Genomic DNA, 18,115 nt, shown 5'->3' with positions numbered 1-18,115 from the left:
TTTTCGAAAATTACATAGCTAATCAAGATGCGTTACAAAATTTTCTAAAAAGGATAAGCGGTACAAAAAGGAGCTTACGCTAAATATCTGTATTATAAGTTATGCAATTTCAAAAATTCCACGCAAAAGTTAAAGAATTGACAAAAATGTATGAAACTGTTATAATTTCAAAATTCTGCGTTCGTGCGAAAGACCTTGCATAAACATGTATATATATGCACATATAACGTACTAATACATATATGTAAATATACATTTGTATGACACATTAATGAATACGCAAAATAAAAACAATGTGAAGAAGGACCGAACTAAAGGAGGTTTGTTAGTGTAACATTTAACATAGCAGAGAAAAACTTAAAAGAAATGCACAATAACATTTTAAATGTCATTTAATATTTAAAACAAAAGAAATGAAATAATAGCAATAGCTTCTTAAATAAAAGTTTAAACCAAGAGACAATTAGGAATAAAAAAAAAAACACAATTAAGATATATTAAAATTAGGAAAGTAATTATTTAAATTTAATATAAATAATTAACGCTTTTTAAGTTTTTGAGAGTTGCGTATTTACATTTCTATATAATTTTCACAAAATATAAAACACTAAGGAAAAATAAGGAATGTAATGTAAAATATACATATACATACATATATTAAAGCGGAATTTTTTTCACACTTTAGCTTAATAAATTGTAAAAAGGAAGAACAAATAAAATTTACCTTAATTGAATTTGTTATGCAAATGAATCGTGCTGCGTTATTTTGATATCTTGTACAGAAGCACAAAGACCAAAATAAGTATCAACAAAATTTGTAAATAAAGAAACTTATAAACAATGCGTATAAAAACTTAGAGACCTATAGAGCATGCTTCAAGATATCTCATGAAGACCTGAAAATGGTGCTAACACACTTTTTTTGATGTGTATGCATCTTTGGTTTCGGTAGGGGTAAAATTTGCGAAGCTGTAACGCATATCCCAGCACAAAATTTCGAAGGGCTGAGCATGCGTATTTCAGCATAAAATTTTTATTTATCGAGTTGTGTGAATAACAAGCACAACCAATTTGACAGCTAACGAGCTTTGATTGTGATTATATTTATATGTAAACGTACTTTTATGCTTTGCCGTTCGCATATGCTACACATCAAATTTCATGAGTACCTAGTACTCACGCCTTTTTTTTATAAGTATTGCGGTGATTAGTCGAATTCGAGCTATCAATCGTATACTTGCTATTCGACCTTCACCGGCCAAAAAGTTGCAAAACGACTACTCGACATACTTGAAAGTTCTTCTAGATATCCTTCTCTCCTATAAATCATATCCAGGCTCAGACTAAGTCCCCTTTCAGACACGTTAAGTCTTGCTTTCAAGTCTGCTCGTTCGTTGGAGGAGGTGGGAAGAGAGGGGAAGAGTACAGATACCTCCGTACCGTCAATTCGTTTCAAGTTTTCTTGTTCTCTTTTGATCTTTTCGTTGCTTCCCGTTTAAAGAACCAAGTAGTTGAATTCAATTAAACTTGATGCATGTGGAAGCAAAGAGAAAACACAAAAAAGATAAAGATAAAAATTGCTTTCAAGACTTGACGTGTCTGAAAGGGGACTAAGAGGGATATTATAAGGCCGACTGATACCACCAACGGGTCCAAGGCTTTCAAAATCGTAGAGAGAAACATATTTTAACGAAGATGTACCCTGAGTTTGCAACACCTAGGTATATAGATCATGAGTACAAAGTTCAGTTTCACATACTGTTAGTCCGGCTGGAGCTCGTCGGCCTATGGGTCTGGTGATGCCTTCTACATATGCGGCATTGCAAAAAATGGAAAGAAAACAAAAGCGAGAGGAACAGTTCTATTAGGGAGAGCCGTCCACCCTATCTGCTTAAAAAGCTGAAGCAGCCTTTGACTTCACTATGGCTTCGGACGCAAATGTGAAGTCCACTATCCTGACATCCGTCCGTCGGCCAATCAGGCCTGTCGGCATCGTTACTACCTTATACGAAGAGAAGCATCCATCCCTGCCAGGCTGCCTCAATTCTTCTTCACAAAGGGTATACTGTGAATGTTTTTACCCCCGTTTTCAGTCAAAGGCAAATTTAATACAAATTGGAGGCGTACGACAGGGTCGAAGAAGATTGAACTTGGTCGCGCGAATAGCAAACCGGCATTTAAATATCTGCATACATACATATAAATACATACATACCTAACCAGTTATGCATGTACGCAGAAATTTTTTTTTGTTTTTATCATTTATTTCACATTTTTTTATTTTATTTGATTTATATATTTAATTTTCATTTGCTTTATTTTATATCACATTTTTTATTTTACTATTAGTTAATTTAAATTTTTAGAGTTGAATTTTTTTAAAAAGTCAACAAGAACTAACTGAACTTATAAAAAGGGAATGAAAACGAAATAAATGAAAATTCTACTGGCCGTGGGACTCGTACCTACACCTTGCGGCTTGTTTATCCGCATTACTGCCGTCTGTAAGGGTAAAATTATTATGCGCATATGTGTGCCCGGTTATATGCATAATCTTTGTCGTCTGTCACAGCCTTCATGCGCATTTGAAAGAGGAAAATGCATGAGTTAAAGCAAATAATGGCTGTTTATGCAAATAAGCGAGCCCGTTTGTCAACCGTATTAGGTTAGATACACACATTTGTATGCTCATTAGTGAATGCATTTATACCATATTTTTAGGTTTGTGATGTTGAGTTCGATTAATATAAAGTATTATCATTATTATTACTATTATTATTATCAGTATTATTATTGCTATTATTATTATTATTAGTATTACTATTATTATAATTTTTATTATTATTACCTCTTTGTTAATGCAGAGATTTTATTATTGTGTTTTCAATTTTGCGTGAGTGAAACTGGTTTATAGCCCTTAAACATATTATGCTGTTTTAATTTCTTTTCACTCCACATTAAACTTAGCGATTTTTTATTTACTAGTACACAAATATTTACCTTGGTTTAAAGTTTTTGAATTGCTTTACAAAAATATACATTTCTAGACCTCATAACTCATATGTCATTGAAAGTTTTTACACAAATATGTATTTGCGGTAGTTGATTTGTATTTTTTATGCTTACATTAGAATTATCTTGGAGTTTGTATCCGATTCTATACACATTGCTTCACTTTAGAAGGATTCTCGAAGTCTTGCAAAGCCTTGCACAGCGTACGTATGTCAAAGATTTCCGATAGGAAACCCTGTTCTACCGTTCAAGCCGTGCAAGGGTTTTACAAGACTTAGAGAACCCCCCCTAATGTGTTTCTGGCCATTTTAGGTAAAGATTGATATCAAACAGCAGAACATATCATGTACCCACATAATTCTGGACCACACTGCAACAATGTAAAAAAAAGCAATGGAAATTAAGCATATACATATACTTATTTGTTTTCAAAACCATTTAGCACACATAGCACAAAAGAGTAATTTGTATGCAGCAGTGTTAACGCCATTTGCTGTTGAAAAGTGTGATAAAATAGTTTTTTTTTTGTTTTTGTTTTTAGAAGCAAAGCCTCTTTATTTTCTTGTTAATCGTATTTTTCACCACGTATTTTTCTACAAGTTTATTAGAATATCTAACGCGATTTAATAGCTACAGCTACATAAGTACAATTTTCCGCCATTACATTTACAAACGCTTAAACATATAACTTGTGAGCTTCGGGGGCTTGTCTTTTTTGCGTGTTTAGATAGTGGTGAGTAATGCCATAGTGTACGAGTGTGTTGCTTTGGATTTTAATCTCAGGAATGAGTTAAAATGTGACTGGATGTACATGTTGTATGTGTATGTCCCTATTTTATTTTTACAAATATATGTATGTTTATGTAGTATAAAGCTTAATTTTTTATGAGAAGCATTTTATATTCAGCTTGCTTTAGTTATGCTTTTATTTTTTTACGTTTGAATGTTTAAGTTATAGCGATTTCATTGATAGCTCAATTATAATAATTGGTTTTCGTTTTTATATTACACAAATTGCCGAATTTACAGATTTTGTTTTGTTGCACTGAAATCGCCATTTCCTTTAATCTGCCATCTCATTGCTAAATGAAAAGTTTACTTCGAATATCTCGACGAGTTATTTGGTCGACGTTTGGTATCCAGTTTTTTACTTTATCCAATTAGTGGAAATTGAACCATCTCAGTGCTTTGTATGTAGCCGCTAATATTTTACAGGTTTTGGTCGAATTCAAATCAAGTCAGATTTCACGATTATTTTTTTCTTATATACAATTATTTACGAGATTTGACTAGTTTTTACACGGTTTTCTATTGTCTATACTCATTAATGGATGTTCGTTTTTATGCTAGTTAAGTCTCCTTAGTGTTTTACTGCTAATGTGCTTGTTTTTTTTAATCTTAATTTATCTTCATCCTATGTTTTGTTTCGTCTCGCCCGCCCCTCGAATTTAGTGATTTTGCACCCGGTTAGTAGATTTTTGTTTACTTAATGAACTTATTTTCTGTACGTAGCAATCCGTAAACAGCTTAAAAATATTCAGTGAAGCAGTTTGGCGTATGGGCTTGAAATGGCAGTAGCCGCAGCGGCCGTAATGCTTCAGCTTTTTTTGATAGGTTTTAATGCTTATTGTTTACGCTGCAGTCGCAATCAAAAACAACGAAGGCTCACATATTTAAGCTGAACAAATGACAAGTCGTCTGAATAAAACTTTTAAAACCATTTTCATTTGCGAATAGAACTAGCGAAGCGTTGGAGTGAAATGAAATTCATTTGTTTTGCATGTACAAAACTTTGAGTTCTTAATGCCAAGCAGTATAAATTCTTCAAAAATAAACTAATACATACATATGTATGTACATGCACTTCTAATGACAGTTATTATATAGCAAGCAAAAAGGCATTGTAGTGTGTATGCATGGATGTCTTTTGGGCAAATTATGTATTTAATTATTTTCCAGCTCCTTGGAAACCCAAGTAGCAAGTACAGTGATAAAATTATGTTCCCATGCTTCCAAATGTATAAACTTATTTTTGCGTAAATCAGCAAATGTATTTATGTACATACATATACAAGCTTGTTGGTATTACAGCATGTGGACCTGCATATGTAAAACTTCGTTTCAATAAACCATGCAAATTAAAATTACATCTACATGTGTATGCAACAAAGAAATGCACGTAACGCTCAAGTCCTTAACCAGGAACTTAAAAATGTGTTATGTAGAGTACATGTCAATTTGAACGCTCGGTGCGGTCGACTAGATAAAAGTGATTATTTTGGTATGTCCGTGTATTCGATAAGTTTATCTTAGTTGCATTTTTCCCGAACCTTTTGTTAGCATTCCTTTAGCTTCATTAATTAATTTTATTTTTGGTATACCTTTTAATCGCCTGGTACGAAGAATTCATACTTTCGTATATNTGGTATGTCCGTGTATTCGATAAGTTTATCTTAGTTGCATTTTTCCCGAAACTTTTGTTAGCATTCCTTTAGCTTCATTAATTTATGTTATTTTTGGTATACCTTTTCAGCGCCTGGTACGGAGAATTCATACTTTAGTATACGGTTTCCAATATTTAACATTTCTTAAGCGATCCGGTTTTCATTGCAGGGTTATATCACTATATTTGCACTGGGATTTGCAGTCGAAAATTACCCATATTTGCACATTGGAGTATTTATTAATCTACTTTCTACACGTCATCGTCTTTAGTTAGATTTCAGATTATGCACGATTTGTATTTAAGTTTATTTGCCTTTATGACTTTTATTTATTGCTGATGTACACATTCCATTTATTGTTCTTCGCGACTTTTGTAACATTAAGTTTTTCTTTACAAGTTGGCTGCAAATGATTTTTACCGAGTCTGTCATTTGTTGCGTAATATTTTTATATTCATCTTCCAGAATTGTGGAGTTATCAAACCTAATCACACATCGAACTATTCTCGCCATATATGTACATACATATATAGAGATGTAGAAGTTGTCAGTGAAGTGTGTTCCCAGGTCGTCTGGCTATAGAATGCCTTATTTAGTAAATCACATTTTATGTAAATTTAACATCAGTCGTTAATACTTTTATAGATTAGTTCTTAATAACTGACCGTTCCATTACAATTAGTTTTAATTTAAAATTTTTATGCTTTTATCTTTTGATTCCATTATTCATGCGCCCCTACCCCAGTTCATGTTTGATAGTTAAAATAACGTGTCGGAATTGTTACCATGTTATGTTTTGTGTGAAATGTGAATTTTTTGATATTGCAATGGACAGTGTCTTACATTTTTAATTCAAATTTAATAACAGTGTGTGTAAGTGTGTTGTTATATAATTCTCTTATTTCAAACTTTAGTGCATTTGATCTCAGAGATATGGCAGTAGGCTTTTTGTAACAATTTCATTATGTGATTTTTTCTCTTACGCCTGCATGTTTCGCATTGAAAATTTTAAAATTTACAGCTGCATATCGCTGTTGTGAACGAAAACACCAGAATCGTTTATAAAGCTATGCCTGTATGAGCATTAAATGTACATATGCTAACACATATTCATAAATTAGATATGAAATAATATCGCTCTAAAGTGTATAAATAGATACGAGGCAAATGAAATAGCGTTTACATACACATGTATAGATAATAGTAAATAATTTTTGTATAATTTTTGCAAGGTATTACGGTATACAAATATGTGCTTAACAGAAAATAATTTCTCATAAATATGAGCATGATAATACAAAGATAGTAAGCAGATTATTTATACTAAATAAAAATGCTAATTTTTAAATTAAAATTTTTGAATATTACTAGGTCACAGTAGAGATTTTGGGTAATTAGATTTTCCTTCTTCTTACTTTTGCATAGTTTTCGAATCAATATTTGAACTGAAAGTAGAAAAAACTGCAGCTGGTAATGGTGATACTAGTCCTCATAGCAGTTGAGGTTTGTTTTGCTTAACGCTGTCGTTGTTGTTGAATGTGGCAGAAAATTATTTTTGTTGATTTAGGTCAGTTCGATTAAGGTGCTTCCTGGAGGGGGGGGCGAGGCCTGGCTCAGACGTCCGCCGTTCTCGACGTTATACTCGGTGAGCGCGAGTGTATTACAACCTTATGGCCGTTTTTGGTTACAAAACCATCACTTTCCACCAGTACGGCCGTTTGTCGGCCATTTTTGATGCTTGATCCGCTACCGACTCCACCACACGCAGAACCCGGACTTACTGGACTCCCACTTAAAGCAGCTTCCGGGCTGATTACGTTTCCATCGCGCATACCATCACCACTCTCTCCACCAGCTCCACTACGGCTTCCATCGCCATCACCTTCGCCACTTTCGGGATCAAAATTGTTTTCGATGTTCCCTTCCATTTCACCAGATGTACGCGCTTTGTACTTACGCCAAGCGTTTTGTATCAGGCGAGTACAATACTCCTCACGTTGACGCCATAAAGTAGATGACACAGGTTCATGTCCTTCGGCATCTGCCCTGGGAGCAATTTCGCCGATTTCACCTGTATCTTCTATAGGATTGCCTTTCCGTGCAAAAAAGTCTTTGGTAAGAGCATCCAAAATATCTACACAATACATCATATCTCCTCTACAGATTGGTATATCCATAGATATGATTTTGTACTTGTTCGGTTTATGTATTTGAAGAGGCGGTTCCAAGACATCCAGAAATGTGGAGAGCTGATCATAGCGTATATATTGCGTACCTTCGGGGTCGAACTGCTGCCAGATTTCGTAGTACATATCATAATCATCATCGGTGAGACCTTCCTGCACGTCCTCGGTGGCCTGACTATAGTTTTCGAGAATGACAGCAATATACATATTAATAACTATCAAAAAGCTTATAACTAAGTATGAGAGAAGAAACGTTATTCCAACTGTTGCAGAACCACAATTGCCCGGATAGCCTTTGTCGTTGTCGGGTGGATCGCAATTTTCCTCATTGATAATAGCATCTAAAACGCCATCCCAACCGGCTGAGGTAGACATCTGCGTTCCGCCATATAAAAAGCGGTAACAGAGTCCATTTGATTTGTCCGATTGGGTTATTTTATTCAAATACGGAATGGTGTGGCGGAGAAAAAAGTTTAGAACAAGTGAATTTCATTAGTTATGCAGTTGATTGAAACTAACATAACAAGATGGCAGCAAAATCCAATCAACTAATTTTAATTGTCCTAATTAAAAACTTTTTGACGACTGCATACTAGATATATTGGTTACTTATACTCGTATGTATATAGTATGTATACATATATACATTAGCAGAATATATTCAAAATTGAAAACTACTTCAATTGAAGCTCTTGGTAGGTATGGTCTATNTTGACGACTGCATACTAGATATATTGGTTACTTATACTCGTATGTATATATGTATACATATATACATTAGCAGAATATATTCAAAATTGAAAACTACTTCAATTGAAGCTCTTGGTAGGTATGGTCTAAGTATGTGCGAAAGCTAATTAGGCGCAAAACTAAATAATTGGTATACATATTTACACATTGGATGCTTGCAAAAAAATAATTAGGTAAAAATTGTATTTGCCTGTCTTAACTGTTAATTGGATTCACTACGAATTCAGGCAACAGTAAAGAACACTTCCTCAAAGCATGGGTTTATTGAAGGTTGTACTAGGAATGGCTTGTATCAATCTAATATTGATCTATAATTGAAGCAACAAGAGCAAACAATTGCTTGGAAAACAAATTTTGTCAAAATAAAACTCATATCTACATACATATATGACTATGTATAATAATAGCGTGTCAATTTCAGAACAATGAAATCAGGAATTTTTGCATTTGGTTAATATTTGCGTATACAATTATGTATACATCGGAAACTTTCTAATAAATAATTTTCGCTTTAATGAGGATTGTTATCATAAATGTTATAATTGGCGATTGTTGAAAGAGCTTAATTAGAGTGAAATGCAAAGTGAGCATGAAGATAGGAAATGATACTTAAATGAATGATGAGAAAATGTATAAAAAAAAATAAGTTAAGAAGCTTATCGTAAATGGTAGTAAAGTTATCAATTCAACGAAAATTCGTCTTCCGGAAAAACGGACCCAAAAATTCACATACCTACTGTATAGTATATACTTCATTTAAGTTTCATTTTGGTGTAGGATTTATACGGCAGTAGAACTTTCCCCTTTTCACTGCATATATACGATTACAAGTACATACACACATGTGTATGAATATGAAGATATATTGGGATTGATTTTAAACGAAAGTGCTCTGAAATGAATTTAGAGTAAGCATCAAAGGTACGTTGCACAGTGATATTTGATACCAATTTTGTGCCCACAATTTACAAAATTAGTATATTCACTTGAATTCAGGTTTAAAGGGGTTTTTGAGGGGTTTTGCTTTATAAAAAAGAGAACCATTTTGAAATGTGAGTGTTTTTACTCTCTAGAAAATAATTTATGCAACCTCACATACGCGGTTTTACATTTTGCTGATACGCGGGTTTGTACTTTAAACGACGATATGTGTGTGTGTATATCACGGTAACCGGTTCACCAATTTCTCCCAAATTCTTCTCTGTTGTTAGTCTTGGTAAAATATCACTAGCTTAGAGTGAGAAGTTGCTAAGTCCACTTTTTATAGAAACTCATATTTGGATACAGGAGGCTAGAGAAATTAAAAAATGCATCGTTTCGAAAGAAGATAAATGGTCTTGTTTTATGTTTTTTCGTTTATATTCAATGAAAGGAAATTTTCGATAAGGCCAAAATATGGAGAATTTCTTTGCTTTAATATATAGGCAAAACGTTGTATTCAAAGTTTTGCGAAATACTTGAAGAAAATGGCTATAAGAAGTTGTTTCCTTCTAGTATACAATTTTTCAATTGGGTCTTAGCAACTTTTCGCTATAGCGATACACCAAACGGTTGAAAATTTTTAAAATCAGACAATAACCACACACACATCTCATATAGCGGTAATTTAGAGAATACGTAATCTTCGATAAATCAGTATCTACTAAAGCTAATTTATTCAAAATTGTTGTTTGCAATAATTCTTTAGCAAGAAATCAGATTATAACAAATTATAAGAAAATGGGCGTGATACCGTCCACTTATGACCACGTATGTGTGTGTATCTCGGTAACCGTTCCATCAATTTGTACCAAACTCAAGATGTTGAAAATGTTTGAAATCGCGGCAATTTTAAAAATACGGAGACTTCGATATTTCGAAATTTAAGGACGCTATTTTACTCAAAGTTAATACTAAAAAAAAATAAGATTATTATGAGTTCAAGCCCGGTTCAACCCAACATCAAAAAATAAATATAAAATAAAGTTTTTTCTAATAGAGGTCGCCCTCGGCAGGCACTGTCAAACCTCCGAGTGTATTTCTGTAGGTCCCTCCCCTTTGTGTGACAACACCAAGGCGCATACCACAACTCGGAGGAGGGGAGCTTGGCGAAACACTTACATATTTGGAAGAGGCAATCTATTATTGTTATAATTATTATTAATATGTGCGCCGGGTATTTAATGTTCGGCTTCGCCGCAACTTAGACTTCTTTACTTGTTTTGTATGAATTATAAGCTGGAAATAATGTTACTTATATGCCATGACCTCCAACGAATTCCCACACGTTTGACCAAACTTATAAGGAAAACAATTACCTTGTTTATATGGCATCAAACGCGGTATCGAATTAACTCGTGTTAGTGTAGCTCGCTTGAAATGCAAGTGTTTATATGCAACAAAAGAAATGAGTCGATCGAACACGCTTACAAACAGAGGTCATTCCGATGCAACCCTGATATGTGTCAAAACTTGAAAATAATAAACATGGAAAAATAATAATTAAAGACCCAAAAAGAACAATAGCTATTAATTTTATAACAACGCTTAGCCTAAACGTAATTTCATGAACTATTTAAATGTTTCACTTCATACAGAGTTGCATGAAACAACAGTGCGGACAAATCCCGTGTGCACTATTAGCACAATTCAACAACTCTTAACTCGCACTCAAAATGTGATTTATGGTGGCACAGTTACAAGTTTCAATTCGATTTAAGAATGTGTTTATGGTAAATAACAACTAAATAATTAAGTGAATGCGATTAATCGCAGCGTGGTACTTCCACGGCAATTATGTTGAGAGTTTCTTCCTGTACAGAAGGGTATTTCTTCCACCTTGATACGATTAACGAGAAACATACCGTCGAAGAAGATAGGACATTTTGTTATGTTAATCAGCATAACTTCCCGGTCAAGACGGCATATTCCGTTAGCCGTTAGTGTATTACTTCAGAGAACACCTAAATATTGTGCCAGGTTGACTGGGTCACTTTTAATTTTTTGGGGAAACCTTCAAACAGGAAGTAAAGTATTTTTTTGATTTGGTTACACACTAAACAAAAGCTTTGTTAAACAAATAATTAAAAAAAAAAATGTTTTGATGAAAGTATTCACATATGATAGTTAGACGAATGTAAGCGAGATAGTTATGTATATTAAACATTCAAAGTAAAGAAAAGTATTGTGGAAAGTTTGAATGAAAAAATTGATGTTGCTAATTTAGCTTTTATCAACAACTACCATAGCTTAATCAACAATGTAACATTCCCGCTTTTGGGTGAGCTGATCAATTAGGCAATGCACCAACCGCATTTCCAGGTGGAGATATGCGAGTTTAACTACATTGGTGCACCACCACTATAATCGCACTCAAAATTCCGCCAGTGGGAATATTACCCAACGACAACAACAATAGACAACATTAACGGAACTTGAATTGTGGTGGCTTACCTGGAACAGCAATATCATACTTTGGCCAAAAGTTTTAAAATTATAAACGTCGTTAATGCCACTTTTTTCCCGCACATGCATAAAAAATGACATCCCGAAAATAGCAAAGATGAACATTACAAGAAATAGCAGCAGACAAATGTTGAATAGAGCCGGAAGTGACATAGCTAGCGCGAACAACAGCGTGCGAATACCTTTAGCACCTTTGACAAGACGTAACACGCGACCCACTTTTGCCACACGGACCACACGCAACAGCGTTGGAGATACGAAGTACTTTTCAATAATATCGCTCAGCACAAGACCTGTAGGAGAAGGAGTAAATATTTTCGCCCAAAATAGAACGAAATGTAGAAAAAGTGTCGGCAAAATCAATATGTCAATAGGGCATATACCACCGGGCCCATTTTTAATTTTTACACACAAATATATAATTTAAGATAAATTAAAATGCGATGTTTTCGCAACATTTAACGTAAAAATTCGAATTTTTCTTATAGGAGATATCTTTACACTAGTTTACTACAGATACTTTAGAACTCAAAAGCTAAAATTTGTCTTAAAAGCATAAAATATCTATATCAAAATATTCCTCTGAAAGCCATTACGAAATAATAAGATGATATATAGATTTTTACTTTAGTAATAATAAAAACACTGTGAATCCAAGATCTAATACCTTTAATGAAGAAGGATAGTACACAAGTAATTACAAGGCTTGACTAGGCCAAACACAACAAAACAAAAGTTTACGCGTAAGCATAACACACTCACAGTGAAAAAGAAATTAATGTACTATATAAACATACATATCTAGGTAGTATGTAGGTACACACGGCATGGCATTTATTTATCAGATCGTAGTGGAAATTAACAATTCGAAAGCGCTTTGTGAAGGCTCGCANACACTCACAGTGAAAAAGAAATTAATGTACTATATAAACATACATATCTACATAGGTAGTATGTAGGTACACACGGCATGGCATTTATTTATCAGATCGTAGTGGAAATTAACAATTCGAAAGCGCTTTGTGAAGGCTCGCAGTGACGTCAAGTGCAGTCATCTGATTGCATAATTGATGATAAACGGCGGCAAGGTAGCGGCATAATATCAAATAGAAATAATTCAGTGTTTTAAAAATATCTTATTGGAGATTGACTTGATATTTGNTGATTGCATAATTGATGATAAACGGCGGCAAGGTAGCGGCATAATATCAAATAGAAATAATTCAGTGTTTTAAAAATATCTTATTGGAGATTGACTTGATTTTTTTTTATTTAGGCATGTATCTCCTTGATTTCTAAACACTGAGCCATTTCCATACCTACTGACCAGATTTTTTCACTGAAATGTTTTAATTACACCCTCCAGTTTTAGGTAAGGTACAACTCAAGGTTAAGCGATAATCCGCAGCGTATAATTAGTGCCAAATATCGATATTAAATAGCAAAGCAGTTTAATTGCTAAATAAGCATACCTACATATATGTAAATAGAACATACATGTTATTCCGACCAAATTTTTTTTTAAATGGATTTCTCAATTAAAAAAATATAGATTGACAAAACTAGTCATTTGAATTACAAATAAATAAACCTTGTATACCNATATCGATATTAAATAGCAAAGCAGTTTAATTGCTAAATAAGCATACCTATATGTAAATAGAACATACATCTTAATCCGACCAAATTTTTTTTAAATGGATTTCTCAATTAAAAAAATATAGATTGACAAACTAGTCATTTGAATTACAAATAAATCAACTTGTATACAAAAAATACCAAGACGCCCTACACCTCTGTCCTGCCTATTTTTTCTGCACTTACTTTATTTACATACATATGTATGTACTACATTGGTACCGAGTTAATAAATATCGGATAAGTTATCTACAGTAGCTACATAAATTGAAACTGATTAAGATGTAAAATTATTTGAAATTAAGTGTAATAAAAAATTTAAAAGGATTAAATCGTGCAAAAACGCCCTTGAGGTTGTGCTAAGAAAATAACTTTGCACGTTACTTGTAGGGCTGTATTTTTTATTTTAATCCGAGAAAATCATAAATTATTTTAATAAATACTACATTATGTTCCACATATGTAAATACTTCATCATACATGGTTTTAAAAAGGATTAGTAGTATTTTGTATAAATATGCTCGATTTTTAAGTTTAAAGTATTAGGTTCATGTTAATTTGTATTTTAATTTTCGATGATGTCTCTTTGTACAGGAGTTACAATGAAAACGATACAGGTGTACAATACAAATGTAAACATATATGTATGTACAGGATTGTATATTATCTAATACTATAACGCTCTATTCACTATATTTGTGAATCTTCGAAGGGGTCGCAAACTATTGGCGTGGAGTGAATTTTACTTAAGTTGCGACTTGGGTTCATAGTAAAGTACATAATTCCCATCGACAAAATGGACAAAAACCATTAAGAAGACTCAGCGGATGCGCTATGATTGCAGTGCCTCTTTATTGACCATGAATTGATCAAATGACTGGTTATGCTGAATCGTCACACCAAAACAGCTGCAGTCTTATGGATGCGTTTTGTCGAATGGTACAGCGGGTCATGCGGAATGGGCCCCTCAATACCGTTACGACATTAACGTCTGGTTATACATATGTATGTATATATATTTTATACATACATTTAGCCGGAAAAGCGGGGCTAGCAGAGGTATGCAATAGAGCTTTGAGTTTTATCTTTCGCTGAATCTTTATACATACATACATATACGGCCTCGATGAATGGTAGCCACTGATTCTGACCAGAGATCTGAGTTGGTTTCGTCGTTTATGTTTTGGTTAAACCCTTTTATTCTATTATACCTACACGTAAAAAGAGACATATGTATATTAATATATTCGACGTTCTGATATCACTTTAGTTTAATTTTTTCCCTTCTAAAAATGTATGCTTCACTAAGTAGTAAATAAGAACCTATAATATCAGCGTTTTATCTAAAGCAACTAGCGGCATCAAGCATCTGTTTAAATTGTGCGGCGGGAATTCTAAAATTTAATTTAGGATCTACATATTATACATATACATATGTAGCAGCAAAGTTTAAAAGTTTGGTTTAAAATGGCGCAAAGCGCAAAAATATTTATGATTTTTAGCTTGCTAGATACTGCGTATTTCAAGGTTTCGCATATGCTTAAATAATGAGTATGAATTCAAGCAGACAAAGTTAAGCTTTAAAGCTTGCAAATAAAAAGATTCGTATCACTTAAAATGTGAACACTGTAAAGCTATTTCGAAAGCTTACAAACTGTTTTAGTTAAAAAGCTTATGCACTTATGTATGTACATATACATATATCTCTATTTCTGAATATTGGGGAAGTTATTTTATTAAGAACAAAAATTTATATCCTAAGGAAGATCTTAAAATGAGAAAATGTGCAGATAGAAAATTATCCTTTTCATAAATATCGCAAAACGACGGAAATATTACTTTATCAAAAATGGTTTAAAACTCTATCTTCCTTACAGAAGTTATGAAAAAGAAGTTTTCTATCTCATAATGTAGTAAAGCATATTTTAAAGCCATCTTTTGTATAGTAAACTCCACTAAATTTAACTATTTTTGCTTACAATGTTGAATTTCAATTATTGATTAGTTGCCGTTTTATTCGGACAGTTTAAGCCATTATATAAAAGGAATTATTAAAAAAAAAGAGGCGAGTATTCATTTGTGCTTTCGTATATAGTTTTGTAGTTTATGATAAGAAAACCAAAGCCCATAAAAAGTTTATATTACCAAACAAAAAAACCACGAACTCTAAACAAAACCGAATCGTCTCGTAAAACTGCCGCCAAGAATATAAAACATCGTCAGCAGAAAACCTCGTACTCACACAGATGTATGTACATATGTCGATAGTNAATATAAAACATCGTCAGCAGAAAACCTCGTACTCACACAGATGTATGTATGTACATATGTCGATAGCGTCATGATAATATACATATGTATGTATGTATATGTTAAGGATATCTGCGTTCTTATTTTGAATAAAATTTAATCCGAATTATAAATAATATATACCAAGAGCAGTGTAGCTCCAATTCTAATCTAGAAAATATTGCAAATGGTAATACAAACATATGCGTAAAAATCATGTTTTACCTATCCATAGAATTCCACTAGCCCTTTTTTTCCAAAACACGGATCATTAAAATATCCTTAGAGTGAAATATTGCTAATTCCAACTGATTGCTAATAAAAACCCATATTGTGATAAGGGAAGCAGATAATTTAAAATTTTGTGACTTGCAAAAAGATTAATGCACCCGTTTATATTCAGTGAAAGGCAAAGTTCCTAAATCCAAAAAAGCACAGAAAGTTGATAAAGTCAAAATAATAGGAAATATTTTACTCAACACCGAATTCTTTGAATTTACATCGCACATTTGCTGCAAGAATGTATAATCCAAAAAATCAAAAACTCCAGAAAAACAGCTTTAAAATTTTGGATTTGAGCTACTAATAGGTACAGCTATGAAATTCTCACACGACATAGAAGAGCAGGTAGCGGTCATTTCTGCATCTTTATGTATATTTTTTTTTTTGGATTATGAAACTCTTGCAGGAAATATGCGGTATGAAGTCTTGCTTTTTTTTAAGTGCAAAATGTCTAAGTTTTGAAAAAATTCTTGAAAAAAATTGCTATAAGTTTTATTCAAAATCGGTACGCGTTCCAGCAATTCCTGTACAGCAATTGTTTCAATGTATTACAAAGTTGCAATGCAGATCGTTAGGCAATAGATCTACCATTATGAGGTTTAAATTTCATAGTACTGGCTTTTAATTTGACAGTTTTATTCGTGTTGGAAGTGGCTGCTCAAAAAATAATGTTGAACAAATTCGTTGAAAATCCGACATCCTCGAGATCAAAAATCAAATTAAAATTAAATATACCAAAAACTTCTAATTTTCCTCCAAAAATCAATGAATGGATTCCTTCTGCTTAAACTAACAGAGTAAGCTAATCATCAAAAGAAATCATTTCGCACCAGCTTAAGGATAAGGCTCTTTACCTCAATTATAAAAAAAAATCGGCTTATCAGAAGAAGATCGCGCGAAAGAATTGGAAAACGATTATCCACAGTTCAGCGAATGCAAGCTATGGCAAGACTTAAACCTTATCGAGTTATAATATATAAAATTCTGTTAGATTAAATACATTTTATAACAAAAACCGCACCCGTTTACATTACCCCAATGTTCACACTAAATGTAGTATTTTATAATAATGACTAATAAAACATGTTTAAAACTGGACTTCGGTCAACTCCCCCGTTAAAAGTTTTAAGCTAAAAAGAAACAGGGTGATATCCTCTTACAACTAAATCTATAGAAGTTGACACAGTTGTCAAAAGGCTATGAAATGACAAGAGAATCGAAGCAGTGTCATTAAAACTCGATCAGACTCCACAATGGGTCATATGACCCCAGAAATATGCTGGAAGGAGCGCTTGCACAAAGTGATATTTCATTGTATCATTTACTTTGGACCTTTTGTAAAGTGTTGGTTGTTGGTGGGTTTTTATGAAAACTAATTATTCACAGGTAACTTTAAATCGGTTTGAAGCCAATGATGTGAAAAAAGTTGTGGAAGTCATCAATTTACGAATATGACCTATTTAAGTCAAATCGAAAAATACATGGTATTTATTTAAAACAAAATTAGTAGAGATGTGCGAGCCATGGAAAAACATAAACTAAAGATAGTTTAGTAGAGCAAGTTGACTACACAACTCTCTAGAACGGGTGTTCAGAAAATTTGTATCATTATCAAAGAAATTGTCTCTTATTTATTTATCCAAGCAAAATATGCAACTCTCGCTAACATGTACCTATAACGGAATGTTTTGACTTTATTCTAACATATTAAATATTATTTTCTGAAAACCTACTAAAAAGATATAACCCATTTCATGCGTACCGATTTTGAGTGAACGATTCTTTATATATCTAACAAGTTTGCATTCTAAGCTAGCGATATGCGAATTTATGCACTTTAATAAGCCTTCGTTTCGACATGCGTACCACTACTCGGAATAGCCCAGGTTCAATTCCTGGTCCGACCAATATCAAAGTTTGTTTTTATAGCGCTCATCCATCGGCATGTAATTACAAAACCCTAAGTGTATTTCTGCCATATAAGAATTTCTCCGTCCGGAGGCTGCGCTAAGGTGGTAAGGTCAGCTGAAGAATTGCGTATTTCTGCCATACAAGATGATTGGAAGCGGG

General features: G+C 33.1%; 1 protein-coding gene and 1 long non-coding RNA gene across 2 annotated transcripts in view; one reads left to right on the top strand and one right to left on the bottom strand.

Moving 5' to 3' along the window:
* Positions 1 to 5,465: 5,465 nt before the first annotated feature.
* Positions 5,466 to 18,115, bottom strand: part of para (sodium voltage-gated channel paralytic) — a 61,584-nt gene continuing 48,934 nt past the window's right edge. The window contains exons 22-23 of the mRNA XM_017621486.1: positions 11,825 to 12,129; positions 5,466 to 8,017 (exon numbers count right to left, since the gene is read on the bottom strand). Of these exons, the coding sequence (XP_017476975.1) occupies positions 7,070 to 8,017; positions 11,825 to 12,129 (1,253 nt within the window). The 3' untranslated portion in view covers positions 5,466 to 7,069. The remainder of the gene's footprint in view (positions 8,018 to 11,824; positions 12,130 to 18,115) is intronic.
* Positions 8,024 to 9,038, top strand: LOC108366978 (uncharacterized). Its single transcript, XR_001848185.1, has 2 exons — positions 8,024 to 8,341; positions 8,472 to 9,038. It is a non-coding gene; the product is annotated as an uncharacterized LOC108366978 (long non-coding RNA).

Source organism: Rhagoletis zephyria, unplaced genomic scaffold (genome assembly GCF_001687245.7).
Source record: "Rhagoletis zephyria isolate East Lansing unplaced genomic scaffold, Rhagoletis_zephyria_1.1 Rzeph_scaffold_02476, whole genome shotgun sequence".
Classification (NCBI taxonomy): domain Eukaryota; kingdom Metazoa; phylum Arthropoda; class Insecta; order Diptera; family Tephritidae; genus Rhagoletis; species Rhagoletis zephyria.
The sequence above is the reverse complement of the archived record's forward strand: the minus strand, read 5'-3'. Positions and strand labels throughout refer to the sequence as shown.